At 42.1% G+C, this 21,773-nt stretch overlaps 1 protein-coding gene across 1 annotated transcript in view; it reads right to left on the reverse strand.

Annotated features, from left to right (window-relative positions):
• Positions 1-227: 227 nt before the first annotated feature.
• Positions 228-21,773, reverse strand: part of CD9 (CD9 molecule) — a 33,216-nt gene continuing 11,670 nt past the window's right edge. The window contains exons 2-8 of the mRNA XM_067530976.1: positions 16,208-16,310; positions 12,118-12,215; positions 9,973-10,047; positions 9,245-9,337; positions 7,944-8,033; positions 4,536-4,619; positions 228-620 (exon numbers count right to left, since the gene is read on the reverse strand). Coding sequence (XP_067387077.1) covers positions 555-620; positions 4,536-4,619; positions 7,944-8,033; positions 9,245-9,337; positions 9,973-10,047; positions 12,118-12,215; positions 16,208-16,310 — 609 coding nt within the window. The 3' untranslated portion in view covers positions 228-554. The remainder of the gene's footprint in view (positions 621-4,535; positions 4,620-7,943; positions 8,034-9,244; positions 9,338-9,972; positions 10,048-12,117; positions 12,216-16,207; positions 16,311-21,773) is intronic.

Below are 21,773 nucleotides of genomic sequence, written 5' to 3' on the forward strand. Positions count from 1 at the left end.
CTAGTAGGTCAGATCATCTCTCACTATTATATCCCCAGTCCTTAGCAGGTCACCCTCATCAAGAAATGGGTGGTGGGAGGAAACCTGCACCCCATCTATCTCCCAGCAGAAACTGGTTCAGGGTCAATTTCCAAACCCAGGGTCCCTTCTGTGCACAGACTGCTGACAATATGGGCTAATTGAGGGCATGTGCATGGGGGCAAGATTAAGAAGCTGATCACTCCAGGTTTAAGGTCTTAATCTTTATTAAGTATCAAATAGTCTCCAACATAAATTACATCTGGATTATAATAAGTTTCAAGAAAACAGACAGCTATTTAAAGACAAATCCTTTTATGTACAATATCTTTGACTTGAGTCTAAACAAATATAGTACCTTTTATCGCTGGATTTTTAAAAAAAACAACAACTTTATAAACAAAAAGCAATAAGTAAATATCAGTAGCAAAAAAAGCATTTAAAAAGGTAACAAATCCATAGTTTTAGAAATGCTGTAAGAATGCTAAAGTTAATAACCTAGTTTTAGAGTGCAGAGATCTTCTTTGTTACATCCCTTAGACCATTTCTCTGCTTCTGCGGATAGCACAACAGAGGATCATACTGAAGATCATGCCAAAGATCTGGAAAAGGAAAGACTTGTTTAGAATACATTATAGGATTGGCTTTCTGGTGATGCACCTCTTCCAAAATATAGGTGTGGGGGGCTCTTGCTCTCCCTAGCCAGTAGGCCAAGTTACTTCCACAGTGCCTGTTCTTTTTCACAGCTATTTTATTACAGGCTATTTCTTCTCTACCCACCCCTCCTGTAAGAAGACACCCCCCATTATAACAGCCACCACCACGACCTCTCTTTGATTGCAACGGAAGGCACAAAAGCACTCCCCTCTCAGAGAGAAGCCGATATCCTGAGGTGCCCTCCTGTAGAAAAAAGTTCCCCAGCCCACTCTCGGGCAGCAGTGTGTGGAGGGATATCAGGCTGTGAATTGTCCAGCTACACAAGGCAGTGCTGACTTTACACCAGTTTCTTTGGAGACCATACGCAGGATTTTATTGAGTTCTTATTAAGAAGACTTGTTCTTAGTACAGCTTAGCCTCATTCCCTGCCTGGCACAGATTTCCAAGTGCTAGAGCACTGTATTATCCATGCAAAAAACTCCTGTTGATTAGGTCTTTATCTCCTGAGCAGCATGGCGGAGACCAAGACAAAAGGTAGTTCTCCACAACATGGAGCAGGGCTGCCACACAAAGAAATAATGTGGCAACTATATAATAGCTCCTTCCCTCCATGTCCAAACAAGAAGTGCTCACTCAAAAGGCAGCGTGGTCCTGAGCTGGTAAGGCAATGGATAGGAGACATTCTGTGGTTGGGCTTAGATCTGCATAGCCTAACTTTGATTTTTCCAGTGGATCTTATGCATCCTTGCCAATTCAGAAACAGGTAGTGATGCTTTCCACACATTCAGATGACTACACAAAGTGTGAACTGCCTACTTCAGTGCATTAGACCTTAAGATGGTGCAGGAGAGAGCAGGTAGGAGATTTCACACTGAGGAAAAATGAGCTAGCAGTAAGCATTAGTGCATGAGAACATTAGAATGGTCTCAGACCAGCATGGTGAATGCAAGGGAGGTCTGGGGAAGAAAGAGACCTCCACAGCCAGAACAGATAATACGCCTGTGATTTGCCTGGACACAGAGTAAAACTTTTGGAAGTACTCAAGTAACTTATGATTGCTTAAGTCCTAGTGCAAGTCCATTGAACTTATTTGAGTCCGGTCACTTGAGCTATTTTGGAAATTCTTAACCAAGGGATGTACTGGGTGGTGGCAGGGAGAGGGGTGTTTGAAAAGAAGCCATCAGAGCAGAGGAATTTCTGTGGTTCCCCTGAAATGAGTGTTTTTTCAGAGGATGGGGGTTTAGTACTTGTGACAGAATGTACCCCTGTGTTCACACTATTGTAATAATCTTTGTACAAACTATGCCTTGCGAGGTATCATTTGCAAACAAAAAAAACCTGTTTGCTGGTCATTATTGTCATGTGGGGCATCACTGTACGTGAAATTAAGCCATGTCTATGATACAGAATTAAGTTGAGTTACCAGACATCGGCATACAGCTACCGCAGTTATTAAATCGCTTGGTGTGCACACACACGACTCCTTGTGTTGGTGGTGTGCATCTTCACCAGAAGCGCTTGTATTGACTGTATAGTCAGTGTGAGGCATTGTAGGATGGTTCCTGTAAGCCAGTAACAGTTGATGTAAGCAATGCCGTGTCTACGTTGACACTGGGTCAACCTAATTACGTCAGCCATGATGGTATGCTGCTTGGTCTAAATGGTGTAGAGAGGCACTTATGTCGGTGGAAACCAAATTTAAGTAAAGACACTTCCACAGCTAGATCAACACAAGGCAGCTTATGTTGACCTAACCATGCAGTGTAGACCAGGCCTTATAAAAATGATACCCCTGTATGGTGTTAACATGTTCCAAACCCCACAGCCCAGCCAACAATAGAAATTGGCAAACGGGCTGTCCTAAACAGGTTCCTTGTTTAATGTGCATTTAAGCAGTAAACAGAGTCATCAAGCAGAGTCACAAAGAAAGCTCAAACAAACAGTGTGAGAAAAAAGCAGCAGGGAACATCCTTCCACATAGACTTCGTCTCCTGGTGCACAGCTGGAAATGTTTTTCAAGAGGGGGACAAACACTAAAAAAGGACAAACATCCCAAGGCACCCATCTCTCTCTCCCTCTCCCTGCCCATTGCATTCACGGCACCTGAAGCAACAAAGGAAGCATTCATTGGACTCTGGGAGAAGGGGTCCTGACTTACAGGGTTTGGTGGTCAGACTGCTAAAAGCATGTGGTGAGAAACTTTGTCTGAGTCTAAATTAGGTAATAGGTAAAACATTTTATCTTCATTTTTCTTGTAACCAGTTCAGACTTTTATGCCCCATTACTTGTACTCATTTAAAATCTTTCCTGGTAGTTAATAAACTTGTTTTATCTAATCCAGTGTATGCAGATTGAATATCTGGGTAACTCCATTTAGAGTGATAAGTTGTGTGCATATTATTCTCTTTTAATGGACTTAATATAATTTGTCCTGTCCAGGAGAGGGCCGTGCAGTACAGGACATACATTTCTGGAGGCAAAATCTAAGACGGGGGGTATGTTGGGGTCACCCAGGCTGGTGAAAGCCAGAGTGTAAGTCAAGTGTGGCTGGCAGGCTGCAGTTACACACAGATACTCAGGGTGTAGCCTGCATGCTGGAAGGCTGTTTGCAAGCAGCCCAGGTGGGAGCTACTTCAGCAAGACAATACAAGGCACCCAAGGTTGCAGGGCAAGGGTGACACAGCTGCTCATTAGTCTGGATTGTACTCACACAACTCACTCCGCTTTCTCCTCCAAAGAGGCTGAGGGATGGGCACAAGATTCTACCTACCACCACTGCCAAAAGGGACTTCATTCCTGAATTGGATTTTGTACACAATTGAATGGAAGGAGCTGAATGAGGAATTCCTGATGTTGACCAATTAAGATTAAGAAATGGCTGCTGCTAAAACTACTGAATCCCAAGTTGTATTCACAGTAAGGCATGGCTTTTAAAAAGGGGGGGGGGGGAGGAGAAGAGGGGTGGTGATGGCTTGATCCAAAAGTCCAAACAGATAACCCAATGCAAAAGCCAGCACAAGTGACAGCCACCCCCTTCCAATGTATCAGTCGGCCTCCATGCCCTATCCCACCTTGCTGATTTAGTATTGCTGGCACCAAGAGTGGCCAAGGAGAATGCCATGGTTAAGCATTCTCTGGTGGAATATGGAAGTTGTTGTGCTGTTAATTAGCTCCCTAGGCTACGCAATCAGTCACCTGCACTGGGGCTGCTCAGGAGAAATCTCACAAAGGATCTGTTGGAAGGCATGTACAGCACTACCAAGGAAGTACAAGGTGCCAGTTGAGAGAGAGAGGAAAGGGTAGCAGGAAAGAGGAGTCAAGACATTAACGTCAAACTAAGTTTCCCCCCCCCATTCATTTTCTTAGCCCAGCTTTCATGATGGGAGTGGCTGGGTGAACAACTAGCAAGGAAGAAGGGGAACACAGTAGTATCAATCAGACTTTTCTCTGGAGAGGAATGGGAGAGGAAAAAAGATGCAGTTTGATTAGAAGACTCAGACTTGCATTAAATTAAATCCCTCAAGTTAAAACAAATGAAAAAACGTACACAATTTTTTGCTCTTGACTCACAATTTCAGCATTCCTAGTAGCGTATTTAGAGTGAAAAGCAAAGTACCAAAGCATAGCTGTGAATACCATTTGCTCAGATGGCTGGCTACATAGTTTAAATCAGTACCAGGCACACACTGTTGTCCTACGGTCAGAAAGGCAGGATTGTTCTTGGTGACAAATGTGTGTGAGGAAGGCTGAGAGGATTAGATCCTCTTTGTAAGATATCAGATCAGTGGGAAAAGCACATCTTAAGGCCATCACAATTTCCCATCATATTCAACTGACTTGACGGATCAAGAGAGACTTACCATTATCACAGCAATACCAATGCCAACTGCTGCAATCACATTCAGTTTGGAATTAAAGACCGATTCAATGGCTGCAGGGCATGACTGAAAAGAAAGAAAAAAGGGGGTGGGGCTTATTTTAAACATTGTTTTGCATATATACAGTTTTGGCTTGCAAGATCCTGTGGTACCCTGAGCAGCACCTTGACCTGGTCAGACATGATTAACTTGATCCAGCTACAATAGAAGCAAACATTTGTCATCTCCTGAAAGTGGCCTGCAAAGAAAGGTGGGAAAAGAAGAAGGCATTGTCTAGGGTAGCCCCTCAGCCCCACTATCAGTGATTTAGCAACAGTGATGGAAGCACCAATATATACACTCACTCTACCAGCAGCTGCTAGGTTTTTAGCTGCCACGCTGCCTAACTCCGCTTGAAGCGGGCCTAGACAACGTGGTGGTGAACACTCTAGCAGCTGGTCTAGCACTGGAACTGTTACTACAGGTTTTAAAGTATCTCGTGTACACACGGCAACTGGAGAATTAGTGAAACTGTGACATCACAAGTGACAAAGTCCAGCAGCTGGGGTCTTCTCTGTATTCAGAGTTGCACCCATCTAAATAAAGGTGCGGTTTTAAATTAGTTAAACCAGTTCAAAGCCCTATGTGGATACTATGTAATGAATTAAAGCACTTTTTTGTTTCAAGATATAGGATTTTAAGCTCATTTCCCACAGTGATTTGTCCTGTTTTAGGCCAGAAGTTTTGTTGAACTAAGCAGTAGTATGGGTTTCTGTAAGGACTTTAAAAAACAAAAAAACCCAACAACAAAAACCAAAACCACACAGGAGCAGGTCATTAGCTTACTCCCAATGCTCTACCAAGACAGACTAACAGCAGTCCACTGGCTAGCTATTAGACCTGTCTGGCACAGAGAACCTACCAGGAGTTATGCTCCCACCAGCAGAGCTGTCAAGGCTCTAGAGAAGTTTTACTCTCCAGAGTAAACTTCAGATGTTTAAAACCATTGTAAAGCCAGTCTTCCAATATGCCACTGAAATTTGGAGACTTAAGACCTTACTATCTAAACTCAAGTTTTCATAACAAGCTATCTTACACAAATCCTCAATACCAGATGGCCAGGGGAAAACAAAAAAACAAACAAAGAAAGAACTCCCCACAAATTAAGAACTCTGGTAGAGGACAAAACAGAAGTGGATAGGACAGGAAGTAATCAAATGAAAATGGAGATGGCTAGGACATAGATGGAGGTAAAACCTGAACAACATAAAGAAAGGTGTTGTCCTGGGGTTCCAGTCTGAGGGAGCCCATGGATAACTTGGAAATGAACAGAAAGCTACCAGAATGAGATGGGAAGAAGCTAAGATTGCAGCAGAAGACTGGCAAAGATGGAAGGCAGTGGTGAAGACCTTATGTTCCACATGGAACACAGAGAAAGAGGCCTGAACTTTTAACTACCATAAACACTGAAGAAGGTTGCACTTCGATGCTCTCTTTCTCCCTAGTTGAGGTACACAAAAATAACTGTATAAACTACAGTAGTAGTGGTGGCAGGCATCATATCACTACAGTGCGTGTTAGCACAGTATGCAGACTATTTAAAATAAATAAGACTCCAAATTCTACCATTTATCTGGTCTCTCCACTTCCTTAACTCTGAACCCTTCCCAGGAGCCTTCCTCTGAATTCCAACTGACTCACGCACACCTCACAGGCTTCTAAGTGGAGACTGGAGGACATGTGAAGCCGCCAGTCCTTCATGGCAGTTCCTACACAGCATTCTAAGTTGTGGTTCTAATTAATATTGCTTCACCGTGTGGGATACCAGGGCTAAGTCATGCTTCTAGTAACCCAAACAATGGGTGGAATCCAGTAGCACCAAGGAGACAAGTGCCACAAGAAGTCAGCAGCACAGTTTTATAGCCACATCAGCTAAATTGAAGGCATTCATAGAATTCATATCAGTCATGAAGGAAATGTGGTTGATGTGTACATCTGTACATCTGAGTCACACACTAGTTTTACTTGAAAAGTTCATGCATATTAGTGCCCATGAATATAGTCACATGGACTAAAAGCTGGCAGAAGGAATTTCAATAGCAGTGTAGAGAGGGTTTTTTTTTTTTTTTTTTAAATAATGTAATAAAAAAAGATAGATAATTTGTTAGGAGTGATGGGGAAGATATGAGAGTTATCCAGAAGGATCTTACAGGGATCATTTTATGAGGAGAGAGTAAGGTAGCTGGGACTTTTCAGATTGAAAAAGAGACAACTAAGGGGGGGAGAAGGGGGAACATGATAAAGGTTTATAAAATTGTGACTGGTGTGGAGACAGTAAAACACACTTCCTTATTTACTCCTCATAAATCAAGAAGTAGGTGTTATCAAATGAAATCAATAGGTATCAGGTTTAAAATGAACAAAAAGGAAGTATTTCACACAACACACAGTCAACCTGTGGAACTCCTTGCCAGAGGATGTTGCGAAGACCAAAACTATAATGGGGTTCAAAAAATAATTAGATAAGTTCATGGAGGATATGTCCATCACTGGCTATTAGTCAGCATAGGCAGGGATTGCTGTTTGTCAGAGGCTGGGAATGGCCGATGGGATGGATCACTTGATGATTACCCGTTCGATTCATTCCCTCTGAGTGCCTGGCTTTTGCCACTTCCGGAAGACAGGATGCTGGTCTAGATGGACAATTGGTCTGACCCAGCATGGCCATTCTCATATTCTTATGAACTTGAGCTGCTGACACACCTTGAAAGCAGGATTAAATGGGATTGCCAAAGCTGAAGAGCACCTGCTCCATTTGATGTGCTTGCCACACCACTTTCCTTCAAGGATAGTGCTATTTTTTGCCTCAACTTCAGACCTGCAGTTTCATTTTCACATGCTCTTTCCATCCAACCTGAGACCTAGTGCTGCAAAGCCACAGTGTAGCATTGCTGCAGACTCTCCGAGGAAGAGGCATAGAGCAGGAAGAAAAAGGGTTGTGATGAACTGAACGCCAGCATGTAAACACTCTGGGTGAAATCATGGCCCATTAAAGTCAGCGGCACAATCCCACTGAGTTCAGTGTGTATATGACTCAAGTTATCCTGAGATGGGGCAGGATTTTCTATTAGTACTTAGAAGGCTGCATGCTTTGCCATTTCCAAACTGGTGATAGAGCCTCCCCACAGTTCGATATAAGTGACTCTACATCTCTGCAATCTGGACATTTTTATACATAAAAAATTAAAATAACCTGGGGTCAGGGAAAGAAGGAGGGAGTCTTCACCTGGAAGGGGGTGACCTGGCCCAGAGTTCATTATTCAGAAATGTGCTTCTTCTATTCTGTTCCACATCAAATATAGGTGTAATGGCATGGGGCCACTATATTCAATGAGATCAATCGTCAATTACCTGTACTGTAAGTGACTCAGCTAGCTCCTTCTTAGGACAGGTTTCCATGAACTGTGATTCAAGAGGTCCTATTAAACCACAACAGTCTAGCTACAAGAGAAAAAAAGAGAAAGTTAAAAGCTTTGAGAACCTTGATATTTTAGATATTTAATCTAAAACAAGCAAGACCGGCTACTTCATACTGGTATACACAGATATCAAAATAGGAGAGTTTTAAAATTTTTTAAAAAGTTACATCAGTTTGATGGTACCACTAAAAGTTATATGTTAAAATAAAAATACTTATGTTAGCATTACATTACATGTGAGAATTTGAACAAGTCAGAAAGTAAAGTTCTCTTAACAGTAAAAGTTATTGCATTTTGCCATGTAGCATGTACGTCAGTTTTCATCACAGTTTATTTTATATATGACACAACATTGCTACAGGAACCATAGTTCCCAAGCTTCTGTTTGCAGTCTCAATTTTTAATTTTTTTTTTTTTAAATGATTTCTTTTCATCTACCTCACCCCCAGAAGAGCAAAAGTGTTTGAGAGTAAATCTTGTGACTAAATCCTGTGTACAGTTTGCTACAGATATTATCTAATGAAGTCAGTGGAACCTGTTTAATACTCTAGTTAGCCTATGCAGTTCCACATTTGTGCAGAGATGGCATCAGACTGTTTACTCATGCTATTTCATGCCATGGGTATGGGTCTAATGTAACAAAATTATTGCATTGCACCTAACACCAATAGGCATCTTAAAAGTCAGCAAAATTGCAGACTTGTGATGAAAGAGAATTGTCATTTAAAACTTTGTCTGCTAAGACTGGATAAAAAAAGCAAACTGCCATTGAGGATCAGTGACAAATGATGTTTTAGACTAAAGACATCTGAACAGTTTGCTTTAAAAAGAGTCTCAAATGGGGATGGCTCAAATGTAACACCCATTATTCTGCGCCAAGACCAAGTATGTGAGAAATTCCAATCCAAACGAAGAAAATTTCCAGACGTTCAGATGCTCACAAAAAACGGAGTTGTCCGAGCAAAGACCTTTTTTACCTTAATTGTATAGTCTTTGCCACCATAAACACCATTATTAGAGACTTCCCATTATAGACACGATGTATTTTTTTTTGTACTCAATAGTTTCTTCTCAAACTCGGCAATCTCTCTGCTCGATTGAAATCGCCCAAACTGAAAACTAGACATCATAATTAAGATCTGATGTTTCACTTCATTCTTAATATATTATGCCTGGCTTCTTAAAAACAGACATTTGTACATTTAAAAGAAATAAGTGAGACCATGTACTTACCGCATACTGAAGTGCTTTCAGAGTTTCTCTAGCAGCTGGCTGACTCCTCTTATCATATGTTTCCTTGTAAAACTTCTTTACTTCTTCAATAATCTACAAACACAGTGCAAAGTTATAATCCTGTTTTACCTTGACTAATGTTAGTTATAGTAAACTTCTTTAGGACAAAGAGTAATTAAACCAGCTATTTTACAATCTAAATATCTCATCCTACAAAGAGGCAACCACCCTCCATTTCCAATGAAGTCAGCATCCTGGGCCTCTAAAAACATGCATGAGCCTTAGAACAACAAGGAGATAACAAAAGGAGGAAGTGAGAATAGAGAGGTAGCAAGAAAATGGTTACTAGAGTAAAAGATTGTTATGGACACATCATATTAGTTCTTCCAATGTGTGTTTTTGGTTTTGCTTTTCTTACTCATAGTCAAGTTTCCCTATGTAGATATTCCCATAGTCTTTGCTGAGAAGTGGGGAGAGACTGCATTATTGTGGGAAAGTGTAAGAGCTAAGAAAATTCTCCTGTATCATGGGACAGTTAAAACATTTGACCCATTATACCTCTTGCATCTTTGGGAAGGATATTTTGTGTTTATGCGCCCATGAAACAGTTGAACAACTATTTGTCCTTTGCATTGTCCTATTAATTGTATGATCTTAAAATAGCGGAACATGTTTTCAACCTTGAGAAAATTTTCAGTGCCAAGAGCTTGTAATATTCAAAAACTTACCTTGTCTTTATTTGCAAATCCCCAGATGGCAGCAGCTATTTCAATAGCAAAAATTACAAGAAGGAAGACAAAGAACTAGGAGAGAAGAGAGATTTAAGTCATTAAATCAAGGTGATTATTGCGAGTACTTTGCAAAGAGTAATTTTTTCAAATTCATTAACTCAAAACCCTAAATATCATCTCTAAAGTACAATTACTATAGTCATATCCAATGAAATCATGACATTTCTATGGGTAAATTGTGAAGCATTTTCTGGATTAAAGAAACAAATGCCATGTGTATGGGGGGGGGGGGGAGGAGAGAGGAGTAAATAAAACTAGACTTTGAGGTTTTTATTTAGGGATTCAGTATTTCTTTAAAGCCAATTCTAGGATCTTTGCTTCAGAAATTAAGTGGTGATGGAGTGGTGGATTTAAATGGCGATGGAGACAGGTTTTACCTTTATTTTGGCTCTGCAATACGAATGAAAAAGTAGTAAGATTTATGGCAGAGGGAGGCTTTAGAAGCAACACGTTCGTGTGCCGAAAGAAAGAAAGAAACCAATCACATGTTTTGGTCACTCCTGAACTATGGAAGCTGACCTATGGCAGAGCAGCTACATGATGCTGAGATCAGGCAGAAGTGTGAACAACGCACACCCCCGAGACACACAGTTAAGCTGTTATAACCTTCTGTATAGGCAGTGCTACGTCAGTGGAAAAATTCTTCCATCAACTCAGCCACTGCCTGCTGGGGAGATGGCTTAGCTACAGCAATGGGAGAAGCCCTTCCATTGCTGAAGAACCTACACTGGAGTGCTACAGCAGTGTAGTGGCAGCACTGCAGGTGTGTTGCTGTAGTGGTTGAAGTGTAGACCTAGCCTGAAGATTAGTCCACACTTAAAACCACTATTGGCATAGCTATATCCATCAGGGGTGTGACCACACCCTTGACCCACACAGCTATGCTGACAAAACCCTCATGGAGATGCAGCTATGCTGACAGAAGAGTGCTTCCGTCAGCATGGCTAACGTTGTCTGGGGCAGTTGTGTCCATACAGAGGCAGCAAAGTCCCTTCAGTCAGTGTATGTTGCGTCTACACTAGGGGACTCCGCCAGCACAGGCTCTGTAACGTAGATATAGCTTAAGTCCTCTTCTCTCACAAGTCTTCTTTCCCAGTTGCTGTCACTGCCGCTGCTCTAAGACATAGCAACTCGGAGAATTTTAGGCAATGAAAGTTGCACTATGAGATGTTTAATGAGCTTAAGAGCTTTGTACTGTGTCTCACACAAAGAAAGTCTGGGTGTTTAACGATCAGGGTGAATCAACTTGCTACTATCATTTAAAAGCATTAAAGAAAGGGGTGGAAGGAAAAGTTAAAATATCAGAGATCCAACACCTATTGCTTGCAAGAGTCATCTGGAAATGAATTGCTTTCTTCACACAGGAACCGATGAATGTAATGGCAGCCTGTGTTGATATGCAATCAATCTTGTGAAGATTTACAGAAGACTACTTTATGCCCATCTATTTAATTGTGAGACATGGAGAGGCCAATAGGATGTACAGGTTTTGTGTATATGAGAGTAATGTTGTTCTCCCACAATTTACCCAAAAGAGTGGTGCCCATCAGTACTAGTAACTATAGGAGTTCTTCTTTTGGATCCTGTGGTAGAGACCTGTGCTTCTGAAGTGAAAAACCAAGGTTCCAGTCCCCTGTACACAACTGACCTCACATGTATTGTTACACGTATTGTTTACACAGTATTCCGGATAAAATGCATAATAGTGCCATTATTTCCACTGTCCACCTGTTCTGCATGCACGCATCCCTCACCTAGTCTTTTAACCCTTTAACGTTGGGGCACGCATCAATATTTTAAGAGCTTGTTGTGACAACAGAATGTGCTTGATGGGGAATAGGGTGAGACTCGACTTTGAATGCTGGTCATTTAAAATTTAATATTATGTTAATAATATCTATATTAAAAAAAGTAAAGCTTCAAAACAGGTCATAGTTGGAGTGAAATTAAGGTAGAATCTGCCACCCATTATTCTGATTGCACATGCCTGACATTTCACCCTTCCACCAAATGCTTGAAGGTTCCATTTGCACAACACATCCCAGCCCAACACCACATCTTACAGTAAACAAAACCACTTACCAAGCCAAGCATGCACTGCGACTCTTGCACTGCACCACAACATCCCAAGAAACCAACTAACATAATGAGTGCGCCAGCTCCAATTAGAATGTAAACCCCTGGGGGTAAAGAGAAAACAAAGCTGATCAAGTACTTACCAGTAAGGGATTGTAAGATTGCAGTTAGTTTTTAAACAGAATCCTCAGGGCAATAGCAATTGTAAATAGTTGCCATGGTTTAAGTTACTAAGGTGCACATTTTCAAAGCAATGCAGGGGATTTCTCCTTTAGAGTGGATGTATCTAAACTTGCAGAAAAAGGTAGTGAGGAAACAAATGTTCCTGTTCCAAGAAGCAATAATTGGGTAACACTTGTGCTATCCTTTTCACAAGTCATGAAGCCCAGAGTTTGTTTAAGACACATTATTAATAGGTAGGCTTAGCAAGATTCAATGTAAAAATAGACAGGTGTCAATAAATATTGATTTCAGCTCACACACACACACACACACACACACACACACACACAAAATATCCAGTCGGTAACAGCTGGCATGACTGCAGCCCCCCCGCCCCTGGCGCGCCTGCAGAGATTGGGTGTCACTGGCACGCAGCAATGGAAAGAGCTGTCACAGAAATGAGCAAGAGGGGCCGTGGCTGACAGGGTAACCGCTCCACTCCTGAATGGCTCCGTCCCTGTGTAGGAGTCATACAGCAGCAGGGTAGCCTCCTTCACAGCTAAAAGCTTGTTGTCCTTCTCCTCACGGCCCTGGCCTGGTGTCTCGGCTCTGCCGGCCAGGACCACACCTTGTGCCCATGTGTCTTGGGCCCCTTGGCCACACAGGATGCCCCCTGCGGCGCTGCCTCCCCTACTGTAAAAGTAAAAATAATTAAATTTTAAATGTCAATATTAATTGTCAAAATTGAGGGGGTGGGGGGAGAAAATCTAACTCTGCCAAGTCTATTAATAGGCAAGTTACCTAAGGTGTGGAGAACGCCTCATCTCCAAACCCAGATAGGGAAAACTTGGAATGGTGCCGGAGCCAAATCCTGCAAATTATTCTTTGCAGAACCATGGGCTGTGCTGCAATTGTTTTGAATGGAGGCAGACGAGATTGGCAATTTACCTCCAGCCCAGCTTTATTGGCTCCACACGAGCGTGGGTGGAAGGAAAAAGAAGCCATAGCCATCTGGTATAGAGCTTAACAGCAGTTCTTTTTTTATATGTACGAGTGCCTTTTGATAACAAAACTACAATTTAGAGAGCTAAATTGGTATTCTCTCCAACCACAGCAAATTCAGCCTCCTCTGCCTTTTCAAGAAGGGGAAAAAAAAAAAAGTTTTAGCCACTCACATAACACCAAGTGACAGAGTAAATGGACTATGGCGCTCTGTCCAACTGGCTACTTAAGCGGTATGGAGATCAGCCTGTCCTAGAGTGAGGAACCCTCCACCAGTAAAGACTCCCTACTCCCAGTCCCTAATACACAGTACAACTTGGGAATTGTCAGCATAAGTACCATGGCTGATCAACTACCACAACTCACCATTAGTAAGGGGGAAGGGCAACTAGGGAAATCTACACCTCATAACGTACAAAGAAATACAGATAGCATCTCAAAACAAATGAAATTTCTAGAGTTGGCTTCAAAACGATACTGTAAATACTGATAGAGCCAAGCAATAACCAATGCTTAATTAAATATATATATATATATATATGCAGAGAACTTTGGAGCGGTCTTACAAGTTTCCTGGATGTGAACTGATCAGATAGATATTACTTGTAAAGGCAGACATGGATCATATATACAAAGATGGCTAGCACTGGTTTAAACTTGGAATTTCCATTCTGCAGAAGATGCTGACATTTCAAAAATTCCTCCCATCTTAAATTGGGCTGAAAGTCAAAATTTTCTGCAAAACAATATTTTCTGGAAAATTTTGATGTTTATTTTGACAAAGGCAAAGTGCTTGGATTTGAGTTTTATATTATAAATTATAGGGAGTCAAAATGAACCACTTTGACTTTATTGCAACAAAAAACATTAATAGTTTTTCATTGACCATTTCAATTAAATTGATGTGTTCCAGTGAAATATTTTGTTTTTGTCAAATCAGCATTTTCCAGCACAGTGTTTTTCCATCACGGTCTTCAGCCGGCTTTACAGACACTGAAGTTGCAGGTTTATCTTAGTGACACAATGAAACAAGTAGCAGACAGCTTTTTACGTATTGTGCTCATGAAGAAAGCAGAGCTAATTCTAAAATGTTCACTCTCACACACACACACACACACACACACACACACACACACAAGTGGACTTGATTTTATCTGAAGCAGCATACGCTCTCAGAGCCTGTTTACATGACTTGTGCAGCAGGGCCTTGCTGAGATGGATATGTAGAGAGAAAAATATTGAAAGGAGGATTAAAGGTGGAAATCTGACACCGTCTTTGAGAGGAATTCAGGAAGTAATCATATGACTAGCATAGCTTTTAAGAGATTACACAAGTCTAATCAATAGGGCAACTGGAGTCACTACCACCAGTAGATTCATAGATTTCAAGGCCAGAAGGCACCACTGATCATCTAGTCTGACTTCCTGTATAGCACAGGCCACAGAAGTTCCTCCAAAATAATTCCTAGAGTATATTTTTTTTAGAAAAAAACCCACCTAATCTTTATTTCAAAATTGGCAGCAATGGAGACTCCATCATGACTCTTGGTAAATTGTTCCAAGGATTGATTACCCTCACGGTCAAAAATTTACACCTTATTTCCAGTCTGAATTTGTCTAGCTTGTACTTCCAGCCTTGGATTGTGTTATTCCTGTCTCTGCTAGACTGAAAAGCTCATTACTAAATATTTGTTCCTTATGTAGACACATATAAATTGCAATCAAGTCACCCCTTAACCTTCTCTTTGGTAAACTAAACAGATTGAGCTCTTTGATTCTATCACGATAAGGCATGTTTCCCAATCCTTTAATTATTTTTGTGACTCTTCTCGGAGTCCTCTCTAATTTGTCAACATCCTTCTTGAATTGTGGGCACCAAAAGTTGCTGCTGGAATACTGCATCCATCAGATCAGTGCCAAATTCAGAGGTAAAATAATCTCTCTACTCCCACTCAACTTTCCCCTGCTTATGCATCCCAGGATCACATTAACTCCTTTGGCCACAGCATCACATTGGCAACTCATGTTCAGCTGATTATCCACCATGACCCCTAAATCTTTTTCAGTCACTATTTCTCACGATGTGTAAGGGCAGGATGCAAATCCTCTTGGATGCAATGAATCCGTGAGCTTATGAACAAGTCCCTCAGGTTCTATGGAGGCTGTCTTATGTGAATGCGTGCCAAGGCTACCAAACAATGAGGCCCAAATGTGCCCAACATGATCCTTGCTGAAACCTTCTGGTTCTGAAGTATCTTCTGTACCAAATCATGAGGTCCTGGAGCTTGAAAAAGCTCTGACATGAGCCAGGTCTACCAAGATTCCTACATGCTCCTGTCGCCTCCAAGAAAGAAGTTCAGACTTTGGGAGCTTAGTGATGAAAACTTCTATTGCACGGTCATTTTTTTAGAGCACTGCACAAATAGTAACTCAGCTGAGAATGAAGCTCCAGTGACACATACACCCTGCTGAAGATATAGACCAGTTCTTGGATCCCTTCCAAGTCACTGTCCTTCGTCAGCCTGTCCTCCATCCAGGGAAACACATGCTCTATCCCATCACGTCTAGAAAGGTCTCTATGTGCGTACAATATGCTTACCAGTCACACATCCCTAATACCAGCCAAAAAGGCAACATTGATCTATTAGTGCTATTCTGCTATTGGATATCTTAGATCTCCATCGCATTGGAGTACATGTAGGCATCCCCACGGTACAGGGTACAGAGCACAGAGCCAGTTGCCTCCCTGAAAGAGAGGTGTGCTTATTTCAGATTCACCATTTTTACACGAATATCTTAAAATCTCAGGCAACAATTGAGTATTGTACCCGGGTGAGTCTTTGTGAAGGTTAAGGAAGCAAGAGTCCAACATCAGAAGGTGCTAGGTACGAAGGGAATTTATGGTACTCAAATACTTTACTTCACCGCTTACCCGTATAGAAGCTCGTATTGTTGGATTCCAGTTCAAAGATACTTTTTGTCTGACTATCAAACCGAAGCCATAGTCCAATTGCAAGGACTGCGGTTCCTGCAAGCTGTACGAGTAAAAAGAGAAACATTGTTAAAGAAATAAGTATTCTGCTGTTACAAATGTAAATGGGGAGGATAATTTTACATAGTCTACAAATAATAAATTGACGTAGTTCTGGAAATGAAATAAGGCAAAGATGTAAATATGCCAAAATGAAAACATTCCAAGTTGGTCCTGTGTTAGTCGCTAGCATTGTACATATCCAGCCGGACACTGCAACAAGTTTTATTGCACCACAATTTACAGATCAAGCTGAATGTCATTCTTGTTCCATACTGAAGACATGTTATGTCTTGGACTGTGTCAACTTGCTGAGCCATATATTTCCACTGATCTCTGAACCCCCACACTGCCTTACAGAGGAACTATTGTAATCAGGTTGAATCCTTCAGTGTACTGATGTTTTCACACTCAATAAGACAACTTTGTAATCTGTTGAAGACAATGCTGTGTAGGCAGTTTTATTTCTTCCTATATGAAGGCCCACTGGAAATTTCAGTGAATTAAGGGAATAGTTAGATTAATGTCATGTGATGTTCACGGTTTCTGGCATAGTGGTTTAAAAAACAAAACAAAAAAAAAAACCCCACACACCCTCTTGATATATCTGCTAAGCTCATCAACTCAAGTCTGTCCAACATACAGTAGGAGTTAAGCAAAGGGGAAACATGGGCTCATTGTAAGAGAAGTAGAAAATGCAGAAGACAGTGAGAGGAACACTGCTGTATCCTAATCTGAAGTTCTGTGTCCAAAACTGGACCAAAAAAAGGTGATCTGCAAACAATGCCAAGTCTGTGTGCCCAACGACACTGCTAGTCTGGCTGTGTATACGCACATATATACCAAAGGACATTTAACATCCCTAGACTAACATCTGGAACAGTTGCCATACTTCCAAAACAAGGGGTTAGAGATCAGAGTTACAAGGATTAGGTGTCATCTACATGAACACTGAGGGAGGACATGTCCACACTACAATCTTAGGTCAATTTACAGCTACTGCAGTAATTACTGTGGTGGCTGATGTCCACACTACCATCCTTCTGTCAGTGCTGCCCATCCTCACCAGGAGCACTTCCACTGACTGAAGAGGGGCAATGTGGGGGGCTGAGAGCCAGTGCTCTCAGCTCCACAGAGTTCCCTGCTGGGAGCTGGGGGGGAACCTGCTCGGGGTGTCTCGCCTTGGCGAGGAGATCTGCACCTGGAATCCGGTCAGCTTCCATGCTCCCGGCAGGGAGCTGAGAGCACGGAGGGGCAGCCAGGCTCCCTGCCGGGAGCATGGAGCCAGAAGCCCGGGGGAGCCTAAACTGGGAGCCTTGGTGGCCGCCCGGCATGCAACAGAGACCCAGCAGCAGCCCATCTGGGGAACTGACAAGACATCCAAACAGCAGATGTAAAGAACGCCATGTCTGCGTTGCCCTGCTACTCTGACATAAGCCCTATGCCTCTCTCGGAGGTGGAGTTCGATGTTGGTGTAGTGGGGCACTTACATTGATACGACAGAGCTGTAGTGTGTACGTAGACATAATTAGGCTGACATAAGCGGTCTTATGGCAACATGTGTCATGTAGACAGACTTAGTTTGCAGCAAGCTGGGGTGTAAACCTACCCGACCCTAACCTGCCAAACACTAAGTGTCTGTGTGGACCCTCTTGCCATGCACTAAAAGTTCCTTTGTGTGCTTTCACCTACACAGCTTTGAAATAGGAGAGGGTCAATGCACACTAGGGAACTTTTAGCAGCAGCAGGGTCTACATGGACACTAAACACATGGGAGGTTAATGCAGGGTAGATTCAGACCCCAGCTTGCTACAAACTACATATTCGTGTAGACAAGCCCTTAAACATTAACTTAGGCTCAGAGGCTTTAAGGTCAGAAGGGAGCATCATGATCCTCTAGTCTGACCTCCCGCACATTGCAGGCCACAGAACCTCACCCACCCTCTCCTGTAACAGAGCCCTGACCTCTGGCTGAGTTACTGAAGTCCTCAGATCAAGATTTAAAGACGTCAAGTTACAGAGAATCCACCATTTGCTCTAGTTTAAACCTGCAAGTGACATGTGTCCCATGCTGAAGAGGAAAGCCAAAAAAACCCCAGGTTCTTTGCCAATCCGACCCAGGGAAAAATGCCTTCCCAACCCCCAATATAGCAAATCAGTTAGACTCTGAGCATGTGGCAAGATCCACCAGCGAGACACCTGGGAAAGAATAAATATTTTCTAGGGCAAACCAAAGAATTGAAAGTATCATCAGCTAGCCTTGAACATGCATCTAGAAACCTAATTATTCACTGATGCTGTGGTGTTGCAGTTTGTATCAACAAAACAAACAAAAAACATACCAAACAAAAAGGGAAAGCAAAGGAGACAGGCACCCATAATGAGAAAGAGCCTGCCAGACAGGTTAGTAGAAATCTAGATTTTTACTCTTCAAAACCAATTTTGAGAACAACAACAACAACAGGAAAGACTCAGCAGGAAGGGAGATGCGGTGTTAGTAGCACCACAACGCTAGGACTGACGAAGAGAAAGTTTGTAACAGACGACTAGAACTAGTAACAATTAGGCCTACGGTTTAGGAAATCCTAGGGAAGGGTTAAGTTAGCTAACAAGCATGAGCTAAGGGAGGGAGAACAGATCCTTTTCAGAACAGAACGGCATTCAGAGACTTCTGTACCCACGAGAGACTGGAAATTGTTTCACTGGCTGAAATTCTGCCATCTGCGGAGAGTGCAGACAACCCTCCCCTAGTCATCTCCCTGTGTGTGCACTGCCCTCTATCACATCATACTCTGTTCCCCTGGACCCCAGTGAAGCCCTGCACTGGACACATGCATGAAGAGAGGGAGCAAACAACTCCTTTTCTTCCTGTGTATTATACACTATATATTATTTATTTCTTGGGGGGAAGAGGTGAACTTTTGTTGCCCATATACATCTCTCTCCTCCCCCAATCTCTCTCCCCAAAATGATGGAAGTGTGTGGGGCTCCTTGAAGGAACCCTACATGGGGTGAGAGGGTAGGTCAGTAGCAGGGGAGAATTAGGGCAATTATTTTTAATAGTTTAGAGACGAGCTGCAAATTTAAATAGCCTCACCTCGCTTCAGTGGAGGTTGTCCTTAAAGAGGCTTTAAAAATACCTTAGGAGTTGGAGGGGACGGAGGGCAGAAAGAATGACTCAGCTTCTGAACAGCCAAAAGACTGGATTTACCGGATCAGAGAAAACAAGAAATACCTGAAAGACCAGCACTACCTTTAAAAGTAAGCATCTGATGCTATCAAAGAGGAGTCTAAAGGTTTAGCTGGAGTGGACAATTACTTGTCCTCTAGGAACCAGTCACAACCAGCGACTTCCAACCCTATCAGAGGTACATTAAAAAATCTTGACACAAACAAACTGTAACCAGACAATCTCATTCAGGTTGCACCTCAGCTGAATACGAGTAAGGCCGGTCTACACCTAAAAAAGGTTTTAGGAATATACCCATGTGAATGCAGAGGAGGGGGGCATTTTTTTCCACAGATATAATTATGCTAGTAAAAACTCTAGTATAGATGCAGTTATACCCATATAAGGTGCTTTATACCAGTACAGTTTGTTCTGCTTTTCTGACGGACAATAAACTATGTGGGTATAAACAGCATCCACGGGCATGGGGGGGAAGCGCGGGAATGAGAAGCAGGAGAGGAGGGAGACTGCCACTTTAATGACACTGGCATAATTAAAGCAGTGGAAAATTTTAAGTGTAGATAAAGGCAATAAGATGTGACTATGCTGAAATTCAAAATGTTCATAGGGCTATAAAGGAAAGTATGTCTACTAGATAATGCTACTTCAGAGACACCCCAGCATGCACTGACTCGAAGAGTCATAACTAACGGACTTTCAGCAAGAGTCTAAGGCCTTGTCTACATTAGCATGTGCCAGCAAAACTTTTTTGCTCAAGGGTGTGAAAACACCCCCCCCCCCGAGTGACAAGTTTTCCCAGCATAAGCCTTGTGTGAACAGCTCTATGTTGGTGGGAGACATTCTCCTGGCAACATAGCTACCACCGCTTGTTTAGGTGGTTTTATTATGTCAGCGGGCGAGCTCTCTCCCGTCGACATAACACAGCTACACACGCACTCTTACAACAGCACAGCTACACTGATACAGCTGTGGTGCTGTAAATTTTCATTGTAGACTAGCCCTTAATCCTCCAGAGGGTCAGGAAATTCTCTCCTCACCCCTTCGCCCTCCATACCCTAAATGGCCAATGAAGCAGTGTGGGGTTTTCACGGAGTGACTCATCTGTCAACAAGTGTTCAGGACTACTCGCTCATCTCTGCAGGTGCCAGGTTCTCATTAACACTCCATTTGTAAATGGCTTATCAGGTGTTCACAGAGGCTACAAACCGGTTACAGACTCAGATAATATGTATTTTAGAGAGTTAAAACTTGCCAGTGGATGGTATTATATAGTTACAAGACATGATTGCAAGTGACCCATTAACCAGCTGGACTCTAACCAATTAATAAGTGATTAATGTTGTAATAAATGATTCTTTGTTAATGTACCCTTGATAGAATGTTTGATCAGATTAAGGTTGTTTTGGCCACAGCACCCCAGCTCCTCAATCCAGTGGCCTTACCCTCTTTGCTACCTAAGGCTTGATCTCGATGTTGCTATTATTTTGTTGTCAGGCAAGCCTTTTGTGAAGAAAAGGGCTGAAGGCACATCTGATTCAACCAAATTAATAGACATGGGCCTTTACCAGGATCCTCCGATCTACCCACCATCCCCCCAAATTTGGGGAATTTTCTAGTCCCAATCCAAGATGATAAATTTGTGCCTCATCTTTCAAATTAGAGCTGAACAGAAAAGTCTGTCTCCATTTTTAGCTTTTTGGAAAAAGGGAAGTTGGAGACTGTTGGTTTTAGGCTATGAAGAGCTGACCTAATCCAAGGCCAGTTTTTAAAACGGAAGGAAGTTGGTTTTTTGAACCACATTCTTCTCAAATCCCAAGGATGCTTTTATGACATTTCTCTTACTACCACAACACTGTTAAGACTCCAACTGGAAAGAAAAATCAGTGATAATCCAACCTATTTTATGAAGTGGTATATTTTCTACTTTGAAGCAGCTATACAAATGGCTTTACAGAGCTCAAAGCTAATCACCTCTCAATTACTACATATAAATTGAGCCTCTTTTAATAAGTAAAATGCATCACCAGTAATAAAAGTTCTACAATTAGAACACCATAGATGAGGCACAAAGCTGCCTCTCTCACAGATGTTGTAGGCCCAAAAGTAAAAAACAGATTTTCGGAGTTGTTTTGTTGGTGTCAGAAAGTTAAGCAGACATATCTGAAGAAATGAAGGAGGTGGATCTTTTGTTTATGTCAGAAAATGACACAATTTCTTGTTCTGAATTCGTAACCAAGTTTACTAAACCTGAATGATAACAGCTAGTTTAAGCTGGTT

The sequence above is a fragment of the Emydura macquarii genome, unplaced genomic scaffold, assembly GCF_026122565.2.
Source record: "Emydura macquarii macquarii isolate MOO-44397 ecotype Brisbane River unplaced genomic scaffold, CSIRO-AGI_Emac_v2 contig_3122, whole genome shotgun sequence".
NCBI classification, from domain to species: domain Eukaryota; kingdom Metazoa; phylum Chordata; order Testudines; family Chelidae; genus Emydura; species Emydura macquarii.